At 39.1% G+C, this 23,535-nt stretch overlaps 1 protein-coding gene across 3 annotated transcripts; it reads right to left on the bottom strand.

Moving 5' to 3' along the window:
* Positions 1-2,253: 2,253 nt before the first annotated feature.
* LOC119513051 (myosin-4) lies at positions 2,254-23,518 on the bottom strand. 3 transcript variants are annotated; one of them, XM_037807888.1, is made up of 38 exons: positions 23,315-23,518; positions 23,081-23,224; positions 22,837-22,993; positions 22,041-22,068; positions 21,828-21,942; positions 21,317-21,409; positions 21,101-21,164; positions 20,850-20,948; positions 20,623-20,726; positions 18,761-18,899; positions 18,100-18,218; positions 17,856-18,005; positions 17,142-17,312; positions 15,221-15,530; positions 14,298-14,371; positions 13,658-13,745; positions 13,452-13,569; positions 13,023-13,146; positions 12,794-12,930; positions 12,411-12,666; positions 11,632-11,874; positions 11,145-11,321; positions 10,779-10,924; positions 10,411-10,501; positions 9,936-10,325; positions 9,312-9,438; positions 8,759-8,877; positions 8,438-8,634; positions 7,083-7,266; positions 6,838-7,003; positions 6,612-6,736; positions 6,041-6,349; positions 5,270-5,473; positions 3,807-3,932; positions 3,548-3,718; positions 3,361-3,465; positions 3,163-3,258; positions 2,254-2,406 (listed from the first exon to the last, which is right to left on the bottom strand). In XM_037807888.1, the coding sequence occupies exons 1-38, from the start codon at positions 23,516-23,518 to the stop codon at positions 2,254-2,256; spliced, it is 5,823 nt and encodes a 1,940-aa protein (XP_037663816.1). The 3 variants fall into 3 exon arrangements, with proteins under 3 accessions (XP_037663816.1, XP_037663817.1, XP_037663818.1); XM_037807889.1 differs by having other exon boundaries at positions 15,224-15,530; XM_037807890.1 differs by having other exon boundaries at positions 15,224-15,530; positions 21,317-21,413; positions 21,835-21,942.
* Positions 23,519-23,535: the final 17 nt, after the last annotated feature.

The following is a 23,535-nucleotide window of genomic DNA, read 5'->3' as shown; positions in this document are numbered from 1 at the left end:
TCACAGTAAGTCTCAATGTGATGATCAGGGAGGTGTGAGACTTAAACTACCTCCATGGCTCCCCAGTTCCGAGTTGGTTTGGAAGACTGCCACCTGCCTTCTTGCTTTCATCCAGTTTGGGTTATCATATTAAACATCAATAAGTTACAAACAGTTCCCAAATCTCCATGATCCTCATATCAATTAAGGTAAAGGTTAAGAGTATTAAAGTAGGCCTAGATTATTCTTTGTGACTTCGTTTTAATAGAAAAGGAAATATGTCTATAAATCACCTCATCTGTGAGGAAGATGAGGAAGAAATATTAACCAGAAAAGTTTTGACTCTAAATCCTTGCTGCTTTAATCAGGGAACCTAGAATAACTGACCCATGTATAATGAAGTCCACTCTCAGCTCTCTACATAACCAATCATTGAAATAGTTAGGAGGTAGAAAAATAAAGCAATTACCCAGTGCTTTTGAGGTCAGTAAGTTAACTCTACAGCATTTAATTAAAATTTGATAATAAATGCCTACTCTAGGCAGTAATATTTCATTAGTCTTCATCATGGCCTAGGTGAACTATTATTCATAGTTATTTTCTACTCTTTTTAAATTATGTTCTCATGAAGCAACTTCTCATTCCTAATTAGGATTCTTACATGGAGAAGAGATTCTCTGAAGCAGCCTCCTCATTAGAAAGGGAATCTGCCACTGTGAAAGAATAAATTGGTATTCTACTATCATATTTTTAGCAAAATGTCCACACAATGAAGACAAATTATAAGCTTTAAGAAGGTATCAATGAAAAAATCCCCTGGTAGTGGCTATGATGAAATTTCATTTTTTTTTTTTTTTTTTTTGGAAAAGGCTCTGCCATTTCTCGGGCAAGCCTAGCAGTCACGTTGAAAGGCACTTTGCTTTCTTAGAGAGCAAAGAGTGTGTATTAGGCTGTTTTCAGGTAGTTTGGGGGCAGTTTCTTTTCCAAAGTTCAGGTTATTGATAGTAATTACAAGTACTGGTGTCCTGAACCCTTGTGCCTATCAAGGAGGTCATATTCTTTTTAATATTAAGAAACCAATTCTCTTTCTGGTTCCTCCTTAAAATATGTCAGATACTGAGGAACATCAGATTTCTTGGTAAACACAATTGTAGGTAGAAATTGGAAAGTCGACAGGAAATTTTACCTAGAACGTCTGACCTTTGTGTTGGAGAGGGAAAAGGTTCAAAAGAAAAGAATTTTCCTCGAAAGTAAATACAAACTATAATGACAAAGTAACTGGGAAGTTTGAATACTGCGAAACTCTAACTTCCTCAGTGCTTTCACAGATCTTTCTTTATACCAGTATTAGACCTCTCTTTCATTTTGCCTTCTTGTCCATTTCCATCACCCATCATCTCTAATGGGACCATTTCAGTAGCCCTCTAAACATTCTTACCATGTTCTGGTCTTTCTTTTCCCAGTCCGTCCTCCATACTGCTGTCAGAATTGTGTCAACTCCCCTCCTCACCAAATTCGACCAGTATGATGCATGTCCTGACCCCTCAGCATTGTGTGTGTGGCAGTGCCCTTCACGGTTGGGCCTTAACTTCCGTCGCTGGCCTCATCTGCTGCCCTCTGGTCATGAAGCCTATGTCTAAACACTCTGAAATCTCACACTTGTTTTCTCATCTTAGAATGCCTATCCCCTTTTCTCTTTCTCCTGATTACTGTCTACTCATCTTTTAGGAGCGAGCTCATAGTCTTCCTAGAGAAGCCCTCTGGATACTCCATGTTAGCTGCTCACTGTACATAATTGCCATGGTTGTTTTCATTCTTCTATCAGAGTACATAGGTTGTACCACCATCCATTTGAATTGCTATCTCCCTCATGGGGTTGAGCCCCTCAGAGGCAGGGATGATTGTTCTATCTTTGCTGCTGTTTCTGTACCAGACACATACTTGGTACTCAGTAAAATTGGTTGAATGGAATTGAGGGTGCATCAGTCACCTTTACGTCCCTTCAGTGTATGTGATACTGGTATAGAGAAAGGTCAGGGTTATTCCATTTGCTTTCTATTAATCAGTCATCTCTCACTGCACACAGTAGAATTTAACAAATGTTGAATAAATGAATTAGTTCTAATAGAACCATAGAGCTTGTAATAAAGAGACAAAGGTACTTTTAGATTGTAAAATTCTCTGTAGATTTTATTTCCTTGATATTAACAGGTCAGTGACCAAGAACTTCACATTATATGCATTTCTTTGGTCATCTTGCAGCTTTAGAATGAATTACTCTTCACTTATGACTTTTGTGTGAACCTCTCGGCTCTTCACCCGCAGTTTGTTGACCTGGGACTCAGCAATGTCAGCCCGCTCCTCAGCCTCTTCCAGCTCATGCTGGATCTTGCGGAACTTGGCAAGGTTGACATTGGATTGTTCCTCCTGAGAACACAAATGCATTTAAGAGGACAAGAAAATTTGACGTTAAATCAGAATATTTGCCTTTGTTACTAAAAGCAGCTACAGGATTTGCTTCCAAAAGAGAAAGGAAATGGTTCTGTTATTTGGTGACATACTTATACGGGGGCAGGGCATCTCACAAACTCGCTCTCACTTGACTCTCTTTCTGGAAAACTCAAGATGCTACAATGACAACAGGGAGATCCAAGTAGCAGGAATCTGAATCAATCTTGTTTCTATAAAACAAACTTAATAAGAAGGTGCAGTGGTGGCATTAGGTGCAGAGAACCATAAGGAAGGTTTCAGAACTAATAAGAGTGAGAAAAATAACTTGAGGCAAATGAAGAAAATAATAGAGCCCTTCTTGAAATGGATTTATCATGAAGTTAAATGAGGCTTAAACTTCCTTTGCACAGGCCCCTGAGTGCTGAGAATTGCTGGGAGTTGTGGAGAGTTCTAGGAAGGAAAAGAAGTACATTGCAATCAAGAAGCGTCTCTATGTTAACATGTTTGGTAACTTGTTGAAACAGGTCTCTGAAGAAAAGAACCCAAATCTTTAAGTCTTCAGTAATTTGTGATAATTTTTCCCATTCTAAATATTCTTTTTCATACCTAATTTTGTATTCACATTTTTGTTTCTTGCCCTTAAAGAAAGTCCCTTAATTTTATATATAGAATTTGTCCCACAGAATCTGCATCTGCTCTTGAACGCTTATCTTTCATTGTGTAGATACTCACAGCCTCTTCAGCTTGTCTCTTGTAAGCTTTAACTTTGGCTTGTAATTTGTCCACTAAGTTCTGTAGCCTGAGAACATTCTTACGGTCCTCCTCAGTCTGAAAGAGATAGTAAATAGATAGTGTCATTAATTGAAAGTGGCTCATTATTTCTATTTTCTCGGAAGTATTAGGCCTGGAAAATATGAAAAGGCTGGGCACCTGGTAAGTGAGCTCCTTCACTCTTCTCTCGTGTTTGCGGAGACCCTTGACAGCCTCAACATTGCGCTTCTGTTCACTTTCAACCTCGTTTTCAAGCTCCCTCACCTGGAAGAGAACAAAGGCATTTAAGAGTTTGGCTATGATTAGTCATGAGCAGACTGGAAATTGAATGAAGGAGTGGACCCACCCTGGCCTCCAGTTTCTGGATCTGCTTCTTCCCGCCCTTTAGGGCCAGCTGCTCGGCCTCATCCAGACGGTTCTGCAGGTCCTTCACCGTCTGCTCCAGGTTCTTTTTCATCCGCTCCAGGTGGGCGCTGGTGTCCTGCTCCTTCTTCAGCTCCTCAGCCATCATGGAAGCCTGTTTATAGTAAATAGACCAAGAAAATAATGAAACCTTGTGATGATACAGAGCACATGTATATCAGTAAGACACATGCTCATCTCACATCACTGATGGCCTTCTTGGCCTTCTCTTCTGCGTTGCAGGCTTCCTGGATAATGTCCTCCATCTCTCCCTGGATTTGGGAAATGTCTGTCTCCAGCTTCTTCTTGGTGTTGATCAGACTGGTGTTCTGTTTCAAATTAATAAAAAAGAATAAAAGTACACTTAATTATAATCATACACATTGTCATTTTAACAAGTCTACCCAGGCAAAAATTTTTGCTCATAATAAATGCTGTTCAGAATAAAAACCAAATCAGAAGTTAATTCTAAGTGTATGCCTTTTCTTCTTTTTCTACCCATATCTCTGTTAATAAAAATTCTCCTAAATGTTTCCAGGGAAAATTTAATTTTTGATGCCAAACATATTTGACTATTATCAGTGGCACAACCCCAAATATTTGAAATACTGTACCATGGAGCACCACATAGCTCATGAAAAATGGATTTTTAATGTTTGGTTGGTCATTCACATTGGTTGGATCCATATTTAAGTGCATAAACAGCATCATTGTTAGAAATATGTAAGAATCTTTATGCTTTTGGAAAGTTAACAGTGTTTGAAATAGTCATTCATTTCAGGGATACTCAAAAGTAATGACCAAGAAAAATGTTGCATTTTAATTTGATTTTAAAATTACTTGTAGTATGTGATTTTAACATTTCTGTGATGCCTATTTCCATATATTGGCCCTTTAAAAATTATACAATAATACATGTTTATTGTGAAAAATAGTAGAACATAGAGATTAGCAGAAAAAGAATATTTATTTTACTCTCACTACCCAGAAATAACCATTGATAGCACTTTTGTTTATCCTTCTGGAAGTTCCCTGTATACTTTTAACAAAAACATCATGCTTATTTTTATTCTTAATTTACTTTTTTTTCCCTTGCTGTATTGTGGACATCTTTCCATGGCAATAAATATGTATGTACAATGGCTGCATATTAGCCATTGTGAGCATATGCCACCACCATCTGTTTAACAAACCCCGTGTAATCAACAACTGCTATGTAGCAAATAATGTTGGCCTCCTTGAATTTGAACTTCAGAGATTCTTCATATATCCCAAGAAAATAGCCTTATGTGCCTAGGTGATATATAAATATTATTTGGTAGCCTGTTCATGCTCCTCTATTTTATTTACCTATCTGTTTGCAGCTTAGCATTGCAAAAGACAAGATGGGTACCAGTGTTGTGTATGTGGCTATTAGTAGGTCTTTTCATAAAAGTTTCTGGAACTCTAGATTATGTCTAATCAACATGATTATGCCAGCCCATAAATACACTCATGTGTCAGCTAGGCAAGTACATACTCACCTCACTCTGTACATTTTCCAGAACTCCAGGAAGGAAAATAAGGAGTGCCAATATTACTCCTTACTTTATAAACAAACTAATCCTCTCAAATTGTCTTCAGCTTCAGGAAGTATATTTGCTAAATATGTAGCCCTGAACCTCACCTGGGTGTGCAGGAGTTGTACACGCTCACTAGCATCCAGAAGCTCTTGCTCGACCACCTTCCTGCTCCTCTCAGTCTGTTCTAGGGATGCTCTCAGCTCCGCAATCTCAGCCTGCATCAGGTTGGCTCTACGCTCAACCATTGCCAGCTGCTCTTTAAGGTCATCTTGGCTTCTGATGGCATCATCTAAATGTATCTGGGTGTCCTATACAGAAAGAGAAAAGACTCTTACTCTTGACCCAATTAAAGCAAGTACAATTTTAGGGTATGTACACACTGAGATCTCAATCAGTATGATTAGATAGGAACAGTTTGCAAGTTCTTTGTAATGACAGATTCTTCATAGGCTAGGGCAGTGGCTCTATTCAAAATAGCATGAGGTGACATTATTTTATTTCACAAATTATAGAAAAATACCATGGCTAAAGGTACTGAATTTTGGATCAGGAAGGTATCCTTAGAGATTAACTAGTCCAACCCTCTTATTTTATATATTAAACAAATGAAGTCCAGGGAAATGATTTGAGCAATGTCAGGTAACCAAACTGTCTCATCACTTTCTCTTGTCTTCCCACCCCTCATCCCTTCAGATGACAAGGCAAACTCTACCTTCAGACTTCTAGAAGTAAGCTCAGATGTATGCATAAACATTTCAATGTATTACTGTATCATTTAGATAATTTATAGCATACACTCCTCTTAAAATACTAAATCTTGAGTTGTACCACGGCACTTGGATTGCATGAGGCCATGTGTGTTCACCCCAACACACCTTCAGTATTCCTTGCGTGTTTCTAAGATTCTTCATTGTCTCTGCAGCCTGGCGGTTGGCGTGGTTCAGCTGGATTTCCATCTCATTGAGGTCTCCCTCCATCTTCTTCTTGAGCCTGATGGCATCATTCCTGCTCCTGATCTCAGCATCCAGTGTGCTCTGCATTGACTCCACAACTCTGAGATGGCTCCTCTTGAGCTGATCAAGTTCTTCATCTTTTTCAGCAATCTTTTGGTCAATCTCAGATTTCACCTGATTTAACTCAAGTTGGATGCGAAGAATTTTGCCTTCTTCATGCTCAAGAGATCCCTTTATGGAAGCAAATATTTAGGTTACCTAAAGGAAATTTCTTGTCACATTGTTATAATTTCTTTGAGAAGGTATGAAAACAAAAAATCCTAAACTTCCATATATCATAATTTAGCCTATTAGTTCTACATTCCCAAGACACAATTCAGTATTTCTCACTGAATTACATGTGTTATCTCCTAAAGGTTTGCAACATAAATCTCAGTTGCTATTAAAATTTCAGTTTATTTATAGTACATAAGTGAGTAGCTGAAACATATACCTCTGCTTCCTCTAGGGCAGCCTGTAATTCACTCTTCTCTTGATCAATTTGTTTCTTTATTTTCTCCAATTCATGGATATGCTTTCCTCTCTGTGCAATTTGCTCGGTCAGGTCAGAAATCTCCTCTACAGTTTAATAAAGTAAACACCAGAATTTAGTTGAGGAGAATGAAATATTGAAAAGATCTTTCTCTACTCTTTGAAATAGAGTGATTACAAAGACTCACGCTGTAGGTTCTTATTCTCTCGCTTCAGGGTTTCAAGTTGGTCCAGGGATTCCTCGTAGGCATTCTTCATCTTGAACAGCTCGTTGGTGAGAGAACGGGACTCCTTCTGGGAGGTCTCCAGCTCAGCCTGAGTTTCCTCATATTTCTGTTTCCATTCTGCCAGGATCTGAAAGTGCATTGATAGTGAGCTTCAGCAATCCAGAACCACACCACTTTCCTCCCAGGGAGCCATTATTGTGCGTCACCTTGTCAAAGTTCCTTTGCTTCTTATCAAGAGCTGCGCAGGCAGCATTAGATCTTTCCGCGTCAATCATGAGGTCCTCCACTTCATTCTGGAGCCGCTGCTTTGTCTTCTCAAGAGAAGCACATTTAGAATTCACAGCTTCTACATGTTCCTCAGCATCCTGCAGGCGCTGGGCCAGCTTCTTCCTGATAAGTGAACAGGGTTTATATATAAAGCTGCTGATTAGGAAAGCATTATTTTCCCTAAGAGTTAAGGTTTTCTAAATTAGCTTCTTGATACTCTTTTTTAACTCTTCGAGAATTCTGTTTTCCCTAGTAAGTTCTTTATCTCGAGGGTTGTCAGAAATATTCATCCGGCGAGTGTGTGTGTGTGTTAGAGACACAGAGAGAGAGAATGAATAAGCACTTGAGCTTAGGAGTGAGCACTGTGAGGGTCAGGAAGAAATGGCAACCATGAAGAAGAGGCATATCATTCAACAACATTAAACTTGAATAGGATTTTTAAACATTTTCTAGTATGCTCCTCTTTACTTTACAAATGGGGTAACTTGGCCCAGAGTAAGATGTTCAAGGTCATACAATCAATTAGTAACTTTCTGCATATGGGGACTACAGACAATAAATACTATTCCATTATTATATTTCTCAACTACCCTCCAAAGATTTCCTCACTGTCGCCTTCACCAATTCACCTAATCCATGACCTCTTCTAGGTCACACCCTTATCTAGAAAGCTCCCTCTGCAAATGCTAGCTGAACACTCTTGTTCTCTTTTATTCTAACAACTTAGGAGTTAAATTAATTTTTGAAGGCTTTCTTCACTGGGAATATAATGGTTATTTTCTTTTCATCTGTAACTCCCGTGAGCTTCATCCCACAAACAATATGTGTAATTAGACTTTGAATAAGTCCATCGATACTGGTTGTTAATTAAATGCTAGCAGGGTATGATAGTCCTAATCTGAACTTTCAATATTCAAGCAAGGTAAAAATGATTAGTTTATTATGATATTCATAGTACTGTACCAGATGATCTCAGTGTCTCTGTTTTTCTTTATGTTAAAGGAAATTAATTCTACTTAATTCCTAAGGGGTAAGCTGATAATTAATTTATCTTGCTGGGAAGAAATTTAAGATGCTTGTGCAATAGAACAGAATTGGGAGTGGGCTCTGGTCTGGTCTCATTCTTTACTGGACATACAGTATGCTGAAAGGAGAATATGGTAGAATCTACCACCCTTCAATCAAACAGGTTGAAATCCTTCACCTATCCCCATGCCAAAATATTCTCTTTCCTCTCTATTTTTCCTTCACTATTTTGAGACTTTATTTTTGCCCTGTCACTGAAAGCCCATACTTGGCCTCCTCCAGCTCCTCCGTGCGCTGGATGGCGTCCGTCTCGTATTTGGTCCTCCACTGAGCAACCTCGCTGTTGGCTTTGGACAGCGCCCTCTGCAGCTCGGCCTTGGCTTCCTGCTCCTCCTCGTACTGTTCCCGCAGCAGGTCGCAGTCGTGGCGGGAGGACTGCAGGGCGTGGGCCAGGGCGTTCTTGGCCTAGATGAACCAGAAAGTGTGTAATGTAAGTTTTATATTCTGACCATTGATACTGCTTGTGTGACGTTCAAGGGTGTGTCATGTTGTGCAGTTCTAGCGGAAGGGTCAACTGGAGAATTCTCACCTTAGTTTCCTCTTCTAGCTGCCTCTTCAGTTCCTCAATCTGCTGTGTAAATGCTTGTTTGCCTCGGGATAGCTGAGACACCAGAGCATCTTTCTCATCCAGCTGTCGTGAAAATTCACCTGTGGAAGACAAAGCACAAGCAGTTTAATTCTGTTGTCCATGTAAGGAATAATTTAAAAAATGAAAGAACATTAGAACCCCCTTCCTTTGTGTGATAAAAAGAATAGCTCAAGGGCTTTGGTATTATTGAGAAGGTTATTTTTTGCTTTTTCAAAATTTCATGACCTTGTTTGATATTTTAGGATTGGAGTTCTTTGAGTAATGCTGAAGCAACAAAAATATCCCTAGGCCAGGGAGCTTAATTTTTTTTCCAATTGTAGTTTACAGTCACTACTTTTTATCATCACACTAAAAAGATGAAGGAGTAACTAAGAGGTGACAAAGGCAAGTACATGAGCTGTGAGAAATGGTTTATATTTGATAGAAATACACAGGTGGAGGCTCTCCTTTCATTCCTCATCTCTCCAAAGTCTGATCATATTTGTTTACTGACCTGATTCTGTGTGTAAACGTGCTGTCTGGGCTGATAAATCATTTATTAAGCGTTGGTGCTCCTCTTCCTTCGTTTTCAAGTCATTAAGCTGGTCTTCAAGGGTGCGGCACATTTTCTCCAGGTTTCCCTGTGGTGGGAGGAAGAAACAAAGAAAAGATGATACATTTCTGTGTGGAAGTCTGAGATTTGGAGAGCTATAACTACTTGTGGAGAGGGGCTGTGCTTTATTTTTTTTTCTAGCTAATTCAAAGCCCTGCATAGTGCCTTGGAAGTAGTAGCGGCACTTAAGTGGTGGGCAAATGAGTGATTTCCAAAAATAGATTATTTTCTTTTGGAAAATATGAGCATCATTTAAATTCTGCATCATGTAGAGAATGGCTTTTAGATAAGGTTTTTTTCTGTAATTGCATTATTTCATGGTGGTAGTGACAAAGTTTAAAGTGATTTCTACAAATAAGATAGAAGGTCTGACATGATTGAGTTCAATACAGGGTTGCCTATCAGGAATAATTTTAAAATTTGAGATAACCCTTAAAGTTTGTGCAATTAGTTATAGTCATATGTCAACTGAATTATCTTGAATCATTGCAAAGAAAGGTGAAAAGAGGGCAAGTTATTAAAGACCTTGGCTTTGGAGACAGTCTCCATGTTACTAGCAAGGTCGTCGATTTCCATCTTCATTTCACTCTTCTCCTTCTCCAGTTTCTGCTTGACCCTCTGCAGGTTGTCGAGCTGCTCCCCCAGCTCGGCCACGCTGTCCGCGTGCTTCTTCCTCAGCGTGGCCACCGTGGCTTCATGCTGCAGGGTGGCCTCCTCCAGGTCCCGGCGCATCTTCTGGAACTCGGCCTCCCGCTTCTTGTTCAGCTCAATTTGGGCTGAAGTCGCCCCACCAGCCTCTTCCAGCCGCTCACTGATCTCCTCCAGCTCCCGGGAGAGGTCGGAGCGCTGCTTCTCTGCTTTGGCCCGGGAGGCCCGTTCTGCCTCGATTTCCTCCTCCAGTTCCTCAGTGCGGGCCTGGAAGTAGTATGTCAACATTAACATGAATTGATGGCAGTTTTGATTCCTGTGATGGCCAGAAAAGGTGGGGGTTATGACTTACCTGTAACTCTTTGATCTTCTTCTGCAGCTGCATACTAAGGGCCTGCTCATCTTCAATCTTGCTTTGCAGATTACTCATTTCAAACTCTTTCCTGTTAGAAGAGCAGTGCATTAGTACCAATAAATTCTCTTATCAGTTTCCTTTTCAGTGCTTAATCAAAGTTCTTTTTACAGGCATTGAGGAAATGAGTAGTATGTGCTTCTCAAGTCAATAAGGTGCCATTTTCATGAAACACAAAGTCAAGGAGGATGTCATTATGCATGTTTTTCTGTATATACTGAAATAATATTTTAGAGACATCTTTTAACATATACTTTATCTGAATTGACAACAAGAAACAAGTTATAACTGAATTATATCATACTTACTTTTTGAGTTTTTCATCAAGTTGCCGCTTGTTGTTTTCTGCATCCACTGTGGATTCTTGAGCCAATTTTAGGTCACCTTCCAGTTTCCTCTTGGTTCTTTCTAAATCCATGCGAATCTTCTTTTCTTGTTCCAGAGATCCTTCAAGCTAAATTTGTAATGGATTTTATATATTCAGTTCTTAAGCACTGAACCCTATGTCACTAGCCTTCAAAGATACACAATTTTGAACGATACAATAAATAGCATAGGAACTTTAATTATTATTTATAAAACCAGTAGTTGAAGGCTCATGAGCATCATTGATGGTTTAATGTTACAATTATTTACTTCATCTTAAGGGGAAACACCTTGTTTTTCATACTTACATCATCCACTTGCTGTTCCAGCTTGGCTTTGCCTTTGGTCAGGGTGTTCACTTTGTCCTCTTCTGCCTGCAGGTCATCCAGGGTCTGCTGGTGGGCCTCCTGAAGGGCTTTCTTCTCCTTGGTCAGCTTGACGATGGTTTCATCCAGCCCTACCATCTCTTCCGTGAGGTTTTTCACCTTTTAGATTTGAACAGATGACAGGAATGTTAATGACATCCTGTTGTCTTGATGAAAAACATGGTAATATCTTAAGACAATGTTAACCTGAGATGGAAAATGGAAACCAGAAACTAACCCAGGCCTATGTGGATGAAAAAAATTGAAGATAAAGGTCAGAGTAAATAGATAGAGGTGGTGGAGGTTCAAGAAATGACATAATTATGACATATGTTTCTTTCATATTCAATAACTCTGCGTAATCTTTCAATTAAAATAGATTTCACATGTTAGCACTCATAAATACTCTAAAATGGATCATGGTTTGTACCTTGTTCTCTGTGGCATGTTTCTCCTTTTCAACCTTGGCCAGTGTCAGCTCCAGGTCATCTATGTCTTTCTTGAGCTCTGAACATTCATCCTCCAGTTTCCTCTTCTTGGCCGTCAGCTCAGCATTGATCTCTTCCTCATCCTCAGCTCTCTCTGTCACCTCCTTGATTTTAGCCTCGAGCTGGATTTTGGTTTTAATCAGCTGGTCGCATCTTTCCTCTGCATCAGCCAAGGCATCGGCTTCCTAAAGAGGGAAATGCCAAATGGACAAAATTTTAATAATTCCAATATACTGATTAAGTATAGTAATAGTTTTCTTCCAAATATCCATGTGTGGAAGGTCAAATCAGAAAAAGCAGGGTTTTGGCAAATATCTGCAACTTTTTAAGTTTTGCTACCATGGAAAAGTCACTCATTTATTTCTTAGACTCAGTATAAGGGGAATTAATTTATCCTTTTTTGATAACTTCTGTTTTATGCACAAAAGTATTTACTAAGGGAAGAATAACCTAACCTAAGAAAAATTTTAGGGATATTTTATGACTATGCTCACTGGCTACTGAATTTTGTGAGTACGCATATGAATATATGCAGCATAATATCTGTTGACTCTATTTTTTCCTTTACTTCTAAGGCCTTTTGAAAGGCAAACTGAATTATAAAAATTGTTTTGGTGGAAATCATTTATTTATAAACCTTAAATTGAAAAAATTCTCATATCCTGTCAGCCAGTGACTGGATAATAAGATGTGGCTGTACTGTGCAATGTATAATACTCACAGATTGAACTTGGAGTTGTAAGTCATTTTTCTCTTGCATCATAGCTACCATTTTTTCTTCCAATTCCTTTCTCTTTGCCTCTGACTTGGCCAGCTCTTCTTGGGTCTTCTCAAAATTTTCCTTCATGCTGGCCATCTCCTTTTCTGTTTCTGCACTCTTGAGGAGGGGCTTGATCTTGAAATACAGCTTCATCCATGGCCAGTGCTTCACATTCATGAAGGCACGGACGTTGTACTGGATGCAGAAGATGGACTCCCTGTAAGAAAAGAAAGATGTATATGAAAAAGAAGGTGGAATGTGATCACGTTCTCAAAAAAAGTAATGATTGCGTTGGATTCAACTATGAAATTGTGGAGAAGGAGGATTTGTGTATGGTGTCTCACCTCCTCTCCATCATCTTCTTGAATTCCACCCTCATCAGGTACCCTCTGCACATGGCTTGAGTGTGTGTGATGAGTTGAGCCAGCTTGTCATCTCGCATTTCCTCTAGAATTCCCAAAAGGCCAGCTTTAAAGAAAACCTTGTGAAAAAAACAAGCTGAAAGTGTTATTTCCACTCTTGAGTAAGTCCAAAGATGATTTTATGATAGATAGAAATTTGTGTTGATAATACCTTGGTATGACCAAATTTGTACTGGGTGTGGTCAATGTCAATAGACCCGAGAAGTTTCTCGGAAGCCTTCTTGCTGTCAATGAACTGACCTTCTGGGATAGCACTTGCATTTAGAACTTTGTATCTGTCAGAATAAAAATAATATAAAACTGTATTCTTTCTTCCTTGAGAAAAAAAAGTAGAACTCTTGATAGTTACCAGTGAAATGGCTATAGATTGAGTTTTGGAGAACAAGATGCCATTGAACAGTGCTTTATGTAAAACTAGGGAAGATATAATGAAAAACTTGTGATAATATAAACCAGACTTTCTTTCTTTTTTGATAATTTGTCAAGGAAAAATATTAAAATGTTTGAACTATGTGATGATTTTGATATGGACTGTGGTATCAAAAGGGAAAAATAAAGGATAAACAAATGAGACACAAACCTCTGTTTGAAGTCTGCATACAGGATTCTGCTGGGGAACCCTTTCCTGCAGATGCGGATGCCTTCAAGCACACCGTTACACCTCAGCTGGTGCAGGACAAGTTCATGTTCCATGGCACCTTAAACAAAAGCATGTTGGCATATTTCTAAAATATAGCCTAAGGAGAAGTTGCACTAGGGTCTATTTGGATCTCAGAAGTGTCTTACCAGGAGTTTTAGTTTCATTGGGGATGATGCACCGTACAAAGTGGGGGTGAGTGCTCCTCAGGTTGGTCATCAGCTTGTTCAAATTCTCCTATAAAACCAAATGAAAGTTTAAAAATAATTTCTAGTTGCATATGCCTGAGTATCCCTATCAGTGATCCATAGTTAGTTGGGTCACCATTTCATATTTTAATGAGCTATCTCGATGAAGGACAAGTCATTATGGCCAAGACGAATCACAGATATAGGTTGTAGATAGGAAATTACAGTTTACACAAAACCCACCCACTTCAGCTTGTTAGTCTCAAGCACTGCCCATCAGAGAAAATTTGTATTAAGACTTTGGACATATGTAATAAATTTAATTGAACACAGTGGTTGCTTCTAAAAGAGGGTTTGAGTTCATGTGAAATTTGTTTGATAGCAGATTTCTCAGATTTGGAGCTTACAGGGAAAATGGTTCTTTTCTCATAAGGTTTGATTTGAAGAAACACACTGTGTCTTATTTTTGTTAAAAAAATTCCAAGGCGTTTTTCAGTACATCACTACTTTCTTCAGTTTCACCATAGATTTCTGTGTTTTAATTTTTTATTAATTTTTTTTTTACAAAACTAGTCCTTTGTAATTAAAAAATATACCGTACCCTGAAAAGAGCTGACACTGTCTGGAAAGAAGAACCTTTCTTCTTGCCACCCTTCTTTCCACCACTGCTACTTTCTGAAAAATAAGATAGAAAAATTAAAATTATTTATGAAAGTCTTTTAAGTACTATCCACATATATCGTGACTTCCAAAATTCCCTTTGTAATTTAAATTTGTACTTATTCACTTATACCATTCCTAAAAGAAAGTGTAAGCATTTGCTCACACTATAGGCATTTGGGGTAAAAAACAAACAAACAAACAAACAAACAACAACAACAAAACAGAAGAATTATGGGTGAAGAGGGTAGATGTAGGAAGTGGATGGGGACTGCCCTACTCCAAATGAGCAAAGTCTGTTCCCTGAAGAAAGTACTCAGGAGACAGCGTGGTGGTGTGTCCTTAGTTCATACTTTCCCCAGAGGAGAGGCAAAGTCACATGGTTCAGACCCAGGTAGTTGAATGAATGCTCACCTGCAGGGAAATCCTATTTCCTGTGTCACCTGTGCTTCCATGTTCCATTGCACTTCTGGTTTTAGGGAAAAGAGAACAGAACTCCCAATTTCTCAAGCATTAGTACCTGACATAGGACTTCCTTATCTACACATTAGCTAGATCCTTGAAGGAACAAAAACTATTAAAGTGGTAGAAGTGAGTTGTATAATCCTGAGCAAGTCACTTAATGTGTCTGAGGTTCTGTTTCCTCATTAGTGAAATGGACTAAATGATTCATGGTATCAATATTAGCTTTGAAAGTTTATGAATTCTAAGACTGTATCACACTTGTTAAATATTCTTCCTTTTATTAGATCCAAATTGGCTAGTATTTTCATGTTAGGTTTTGCTGTAACTTTGTTTTTCCCTGGTAAACAAAGCATTTCTATTTTGCAAATCATGGAACATAATGATGCTATTAAAAATTACCACCTTCAACACTTTGTGCCCCAGAGAAGAGGAAAGCCAAGGTCTTCATTGAAGACTTCTGGTACAGCCCAACCACGGTCTCGTTCAGGGGGTCCTTGTTCTTGTCCAGCCAGCCCACAATGTTGTAGTCCACGGTGCCGGCGTAGTGAATCAGGGAGAAGTGGGCCTCGGCCTTGCCTTTGACCACCTTGGGCTTCTGGAAGTTGTTGGACTTTCCAAGATGCTGCTCATACAGCTTGTTCTTAAAGGACGTGTCTGTAGCCTTGGGGAACATGCACTCCTCTTCCAGGATGGAGAAGATGCCCATGGGCTAAGAGTAGGAAAAAAAGAATAATAATTATGAGTCCCTCAGAAAATTATGTGCCAATAGTTTATGTACTTGGTGGAAACCTGAAAATTGAGTGTTTCAAAAGACTTGAAATGAAAAGAAATTAAACAGACATAACCCTACTTTATTGCCTTGGTTACTAAAATGTGAAACAATCGTTACGTACCAAGAACATATGGGAAATATATTTGCTAGAAAGATGCATTTAAAAAAAAAATGAAGTCCATCTGTGCCATTTGACAAACTTTACGTTCAAAGTATAAACTTAAATTCTGAGAGTACTGTTTCAAAGCTGAATTCTTTATCCCATAAATGGATATATCTGAATATTTTCTTCCCTGCTGACAATGTAATTTCCTTCACCTCAATTCCAAACACGAAGAAAGTATGAAGAGAAGAGAGATTATGTATAATGACTAAAAATGATCCGTTCCCAGGAGAAACGTGCATCTCATGTTATATCATTAAAACTTTTTTGTACTTTAAGCTATGCTCCCTACCACTGTGAAGTTAAATGATGATAATTTGGTTTGCCACTTTGCTTGCTAATCAGAGTGACTCTTTTCAGTGGCAAATTTGATATGAAAGACTGAAAGAAATTTCTACATTGATTGTTTTGTTCAGTCACAAATTGTCTTTCAAAAACTATTTTGATGATCTAGAAACTGAAATACTAGGGAAGAAAATAAATGCCTTTTCCTGAGGACAATGCATTTTTTTATGAATAGCAGAGATACATCACCAAATTAAAATGTTTGTTTCCCAAATTGGACAGATCTAGTCTGCTTTACACTCTTATCTTTCATATTTTTATGAATTTTGAACTTGAGTTGAAATTTTCCTAGGTGGAAGTTACATTTACTCCCATAAAGCATGGGGTACATATATATCCATATACTTTATTGGTACCTATAGGTACATGATGAGGGCCCAGTACACTTTTTGAAAGTGTTTAATGACTGCTTGAGGAGTTTTAACATATATGTTTACTGCTCCATCCCCTTGATAATGGGGAATTCAAGGCTCATTTTCCAGATAAGGTTATAAAGAGGTTTGGTGTTGGTCAGTAGTCATCAGGAATAGAGAAGACCTACTGACCATGACAGTGGAAGGGCCAACCTTCCAACCTTGGAGACATCTTGACATCTTGTCTGAAACACATGCATGGATAATACACCACCATGAGTACCCAGCGTTAATTACAGTATTTAGAGGACTAGCTGTAACTTCATCCCTTTCTCCCAGACACATGAAATCATGTAGGAATAAAAGTCAGGGAGAATGTAGTTAACTGTGAATCTCTCTCCCTCTCTCTCTCTCTCTCTCCCTCTCTCTCCCTCTCTCTCTCCCTCTCTCTCTCCCTCTCTCTCTCCCTCTCTCTCTCTCTCTCTCTCTCTCTCTCTCTGTAACCATTTCTCTACAAAATCCTGTTCTTTATTTATAAGTACATTAGTTGTGACACATAGCATAATTGACCAGTCTGTGAAATACCATTGCTCTGAGGCTTGTGTTTGAGAATTGTGATTGCAGTTAGGCAAAGGGAAGTGGACATTTTGTTTTTCGTGTTTTGAAGACCTGGAAAGTCGTGCAAACCTTCTCGATGAGCTCAATGCAGGCGGCCAGGTCCATCCCGAAGTCGATGAAGGTCCACTCGATGCCCTCCTTCTTGTACTCCTCCTGCTCCAGCACGAACATGTGGTGGTTGAAAAACTGTTGCAGCTTCTCGTTGGTGAAGTTGATGCACAGCTGCTCAAAGCTGTTGAACTGTGTAAAAAGGTAGATATAGGACATTACTCAAATGTAAGTATTTTCATCCACAGAGCAGCTACTGGTATTTTCTTCTGTATTTAGGACATTTTGGTTTATTAAATTACGTATCTGCAGGTTGTTTTCTTCATAAAAGACCTAATTCTAAAAAAAAGGAGAATTGACTCCTTGAATTCTTTGCTTTCCCACTAACTGCATGAAATCATGCATAATAACAAAATGCTCTTGAATGAGGACATCTTTTAAATCTTTCCTTAGAGTAATTTAAGAAAGTGTTTAAGTATTCATTTACTTGAGTCTAGGATAGATTTTGAAAATTTTAATCTCTCATGAACTTTCTTTGAAACTTCCAGACTTGAAAGAATAAAATTCTCTGTTTTCTTGTTTATCTGTTTTCTTGTTTTGGTGTCTCTTCAAAGACCCTTCTTCACCATGAATTCCAGTGTGTACTTTTTGTAAAGATTATTTGGAATGTTCCAACAGGTAAATCAAGTGACATGTGATTTGCTGTTAATAATTTTCTGTTAATTCACTACTCACATCAAAGATCTCGAAGCCAGCGATGTCCAAGACCCCGATGAAGTACTGCCGGGGCTGCTTGGTGTCCAGCTGCTGGTTGATGCGGGTGACCATCCACAGGAACATCTTCTCGTAGACGGCCTTGGCCAGGGCACCCACTGCGTTGTACACCTTCAAGAAGCGTGGTGGATTAGTTTTTTGAGTTTGGATGAACCCTTGAGTCTTGTGTGATTGCAGTGAAGCAGGGGGTTTAAGTTCATGTTACCTGCTGTACGTTCTGTCCCTTAGTGACGTACTCATTGCCGACCTTCACCCTGGGGTAGCAGAGGGCTTTGAGCAGGTCGGCAGAGTTCAGACTTGTCAGATAGGCAGCCTTGTCAGCAACTGCCAGGTGAGAATGAGAGAGAGACAGTTTACACAACTTGAACTGTGAATGATGGTGAATATAAAGAAAAAAGGCTTTTTTTCAAAAAGTAATCTGTGCAAATGTGGCAAACCCTATCCATTTGTTCATAGTGCTTCAGAAGCACTGCCACTGTTCACGTTAATTTTAGTTTTTTCTCATGATAATTTGGAGCTTGGGGAATAGATCCTCTGTATGACTAAAAACTAGTTACACATCATTCAAGTTTAACAATGTGTGCGTACAGTTAGTCATCACTTTGTTTTTCTTGAAAAATAGAATAAAAATGGTTTTATCAATGAGTAAATAGTATCTTATAAAAAATCAGTAAAGAATGGAAATAATGGGCCAAAATCACATTTCCATAAATCTGCTCAGTTGTGTAAAACATCAATCTGTGATTTCTTTCCCCTAATATTTCTCTACTCATGAGATAGGTCCAAAAAAGTAAAAACACGGTCCCTGCCCCTGAGCAGCCGATGGTGTCTGTGATGTCAAGGGGACGATAGCAGCAGGGATGTACCTTCAGTGCCGTCCGGCTCCGCCTGCTCCTCCCTCTGCTTTTGCTTGAACTTCATGTTCCCGTAATGCATCACCGCGCCCGTCAGCTTGTAAATGGCCACCTTTTCATCAGCAATGAACCCCAGGATGTCCACAGCACTCTGTCAAAAGAATTTAAATTGACTCCCCTCACAATCGTCACCATAGTGGTTCCCTTGGGACACTGGGCCCGGCCTCGCCACTTTGTACTCTACATGCCTTGCCTTATATTTGACCAGCATTTTGCTGCTTTTCTTTTTACCCACATATCAACAGTGAGAGTTATGTCAGTCTTCCGATGTGAGTCACGTTGTCAGGTCAAGATGTTACGTGACTTGTCCACATTCACTCAGCCAAGACTAAGCGCCACAGCTTTTCATGCCAGGCCCAGCACTTGTCCCATTTCTCTACCTCAGCCTGGCCTGGCCTCCCTGGCTCATGCTTCTCATTATCTCTCGGCTTTCCTGGTTCCCCTTACGTAGCCTCATGTGTTTCTCTATTTGCTTCTCCTCCTCTTATGTTACCTTCCCTTCCTAATGAGCGTGAAGGATCCAACTGGAAAGAGGGTGTGAGGGGGAATCGCTATAGCCCCTAGCATTTCTTCAGATGCCTCTCTGATGCCAGGTCAGAGCTCGGCTGGCCGCGAGGGCCCAGGTCATTATTCACACTGAGAAGAGTCATTTGTGAAAAGCAGATCTTTCTCCTTTTATTCAATATTTTTGCTTTTTTTCTTTATCAGATTTTGATCAGCTTCTTAGTAGCCCACAAAATGCTTTGAAAAGGCTTACATGGGGGGTGGGAGAGGAGGCCTCAGTGGCAGTAGAAAAGATTTTTATTCACCATTCTTACCCTCTATGACTCTTTTCCCTGGGTTTTTGCTTTCCAGTTCCATCTAGCTTGCTAACTCTCTCTATTTACAGAACCTACACATTATTAGAGAAGTCCTAGAACAATATAGCTGTATTTTTGTTTAACCTTCCAGAATAGGGAGTATTTAACAACTCCACAGTACTTTTGGACATTTCAACATAATAATGAGTTATAAAGAATAAAATCTGATATTTACAAGTTAAAGGCATACCAATAGTTTATGAACTTCTTCAAAATAATATTTTAAAGGAAAAAAAATTTTGAAAGCACCTTTCAACCTTAAGGGTGTTGAGATGTTCCCAATGGTATTAAAGTTAAAACTGATAGAACAAGGTTGACTGTTCAGAAATTTGAAAGAAAACATGATATATGTATAAAGTAGATGTGTAAAGAAAATAAGCCAAAAATTAATATTCCTTATTGTTTTTTTTAAAGAAAAGCAGGGGGTTGAAAGTGGGTCTGTAGTTCCACAAACAAACAGAAAGGCTTGTGGAGTTCCAAAAAGATTATTTTTGACATGGAAAGCCCATTTATACTAATACTGCATAGGGAGGAGAATGCTGCACCAGTAGCCCCCAGAGGTTCATTTGAAACAAAGTTCAGGTTAATATCTGACTCTAGAGGAACTATGGGAATTTCTATGTCCTGTTATAAAAACAGAAATATTGTAGCTCTTTCCCAGATTTTGGGGTCTGGGATTTCTCATAAAATAGAGAAATAGAGAAATAATACAAAAATTAAAAAAAAAATGGCTAAGAAGAAAGAATAGTAAACCAATTATCCAAAGAATGCCAAAGACCTAAAGTTTATTATAAGCATTTTAAGCTCTCTAACCCATATGCAAAGTCATTGAAATGTCCTGTAATTTTATTCCCTGGATAAAAATGTCCAAACAACATTAATCCCTATTCAAAGTCTTTCTGTTGTATGCTGGAAAGTTAATTTGCTTTCTCCTGGTTTGTCCCTATTACTTACATCCGTGGCCATCAGCTCCTCCTGGTCATCAATGCTGGGCACTGTAATTTCACCTTGACTGACAAAGGCGAAGTCATATGGGTTGGTGGTGATCAGAAGCATTTCTGAACACATGGAAAAGAACATGTATAGACAGAATCATTGGATCATCAGGAACAGTTTGAAGGGATTTACTGAGAGGGCTGTTATTCTTCCTTAATGGAAAATAAATCAAAGATGTTTCTTACCAATAAGCTCTGGTTTCTTGTTGGACATGATCTGATAAAATATGTGGTAGCTTCTTTCAGCCTTTAGCTGGAAAGTAACTCGGGATTTCTCTAGCAGATCTTCAAAGGTGTAGTAAACACATTCAAAAGAGAAGGCAACAGTGAAAAATTAAAGTTTTGAAAAATTTGCAGAACATAGATGAGAACAAGATTTACCAGTTAGCACCAAGAAGAGAAGGATTCTCAATCACTGAGATTTATTATTAACTTACAAGTTTCAATATCTGCAGAAGCCAGTTTGCCTGTAGCACCAAAATGGATCCTGATGAATTTACCCTTAAAAAGGCAAAGGACAATTTATTGTACATATGAAAAGGCAGAAAATAATTCTTTAGCTATGGACCAAATGGATGGAAAAGATCTTGCTATCACATGTACAGAAGTGCCTGTGCTGACTGTTACAGGAGAAGGAAGACCAAGAGACTTACGAAGCGCGAGGAGTTGTCGTTCCTCACGGTCTTGGCGTTGCCAAAGGCCTCCAGCAGGGGGTTGGCGCTGATGATCTGATCTTCCAGCGTCCCCTTAAGAGAGATGAATAAGATAGACAGAGCAGCTCTAGAAAAGATGAGTTGCAGTCTGCTAAAATAACTTCCCCTTCACCTCCTTCCCTTCCTCTATCCCCTTTGCAGTATTCTGTAACTTGAAAGTTCAGGGAAGGCTTTTTAAAGTGAGCAAGAAAGAGGACAAATTGGGGAGAAGGGCACTGCAGTGATATGGCCCTGATGTCTCTATCCCTCAGGCCCACTTTTTGTTCCTAATAAATGATTGCCCATTAAACCTGCCAATACATTGTCTAATCCATCTCATTCTCACAAGCCCTGCTACGAATTATTTTCCAAATTCTAGCATCAGGCTAGATTGCTATGGTTCTGAAACACCATGGTCAGAATTTTTAAAAGTCTGTTATTCCTTTTGTCCTCAGATTAATATCATATTCACCTGCATTTTGCCAGAAGTAGTTTCTTCCTTCTTCTTCTCCCCAGTCACTGCAATTGTTGCAAAGTACTGGATGACACGCTTGGTATTCACAGTCTTTCCCGCTCCGGATTCTCCACTGTCAAGACCAAACAGTAGAAAAAGTCAGAATCTAAAGCTGCAGTGACCAATATAACAATGAAAATAAACGGAAAGCAAGGTGTGAAATCTACATACGTAATCAGGATTGACTGGTTCTTGCGATCTGTGAAAGGGACACCAAAAATAATGTCTAAGAAAACATACATAACCCATAGATTGAAACAGTGCTTGTGACCTCAAAATTGTCTTTAAAAGTCTCCCCTTCTCTCTCCCTCCCTCCTCCCTCTCTCCTCTCTCTCTCTCCCTCTCTCTCTCTCTCTCTTTCACACACACACAGTGTATTAATTTGTTCTTTTCCTTTTTCATAAGATTCTTTTTTAAATAGGTAGCAAGAGAAGTGCTAATTAATCAGTATATTACACTCCCGTGGCCTTTAATGTGATAGAATATGTTATGCATTATTTTGCCGTATTTTTTTCATGAAAATAATCTGTCACAATCAGATGAATAGCAGTTTCATATCCCATTCAGTCCTCTGTGGAGAATTCTGAAATCTTTTGTTATTAATGTCCAATCCAAAGTTTCACATAGTGCTTGACTTCTCCATATGAAATTTCAAAGCTTGCTTTTTAGAAGAGATGGTATATTAACTCTAATTAAAATGCAGAATTGAAGACTAAATCTGCTTAATTTTGAGTCAAATTACTGTTAATTAATTTGGATTTTAGCTTAGAAATCTAAGCAAAATTCCCTGTTGTTTTGGAACTGGGGCATTTGATTCTAAATAGAATTCTCCATTTTTGTTATTGCTATTATGTTTGTGCTGATCATTTTATTCTTAGGGTATTGGTCCTATGTTTTCTGTGCTAATCAGTGTACAAACATTTAATAAATAGCTATAAAAATTGTAAGTAATTATGGGCTCACTCACCCGTCAGCATGAACTGGTAGGCATTGTCAGAGATGGAGAAGATGTGGGGTGGGGCCTCCTGGCGCTTTTTGCCCCTGTAGGCGGCCACCACCTCGGGGTTGTACACTGGCAGCCACTTGTAGGGGTTGATGGTGACGCAGAAGAGGCCCGAGTAGGTCTGGGAAATTCAGAAAATTCATCATTTGGATCTTGTTTGTACTCAGAGAGAGAGAAACAGAATAAGGAGATGCTCAAGAGCTCTCACGTAGATCATCCAGGCTGCGTAACGCTCCTTGAGGTTGTACAGCACAGCAGGCTCGTGCAGATGGGTCATCATGGCCATGTCCTCGATCTTGTCGTATTTGGGAGGGTTCATGGGAAAGACTTGAGCTTCTTTAACTGTGACAGTCTTTTAAGCAAAGGAGGAACCAATGAATATTAATTAAGTAGTAGAGAAGGATCAATTTTGCCCCCTACCTCCCCCCCTTCTTTTACTCACAGTACCAGCCTCAGTCTTCACTGTCACTTTCCCTTCTTCCCTGCTCTGAATTACACTTTTCACATAGGACTCCTTAGCATCTACCACAAAGACTGATGTCTTGGCATCGAAAGGCTTGTTCTGAGCTTCAATTCGCTCCTTTTCAGACTTTCGGAGGTAAGGAGCAGCCTCCCCAAAAACAGCCATCTCAGCATCGGAACTCATGACTGTGAGGTATTGAT

Source organism: Choloepus didactylus, chromosome 18, assembly GCF_015220235.1.
Source record: "Choloepus didactylus isolate mChoDid1 chromosome 18, mChoDid1.pri, whole genome shotgun sequence".
NCBI classification, from domain to species: Eukaryota; Metazoa; Chordata; class Mammalia; order Pilosa; family Megalonychidae; genus Choloepus; species Choloepus didactylus.
This window is presented reverse-complemented; position numbering and strand designations above follow the sequence as displayed.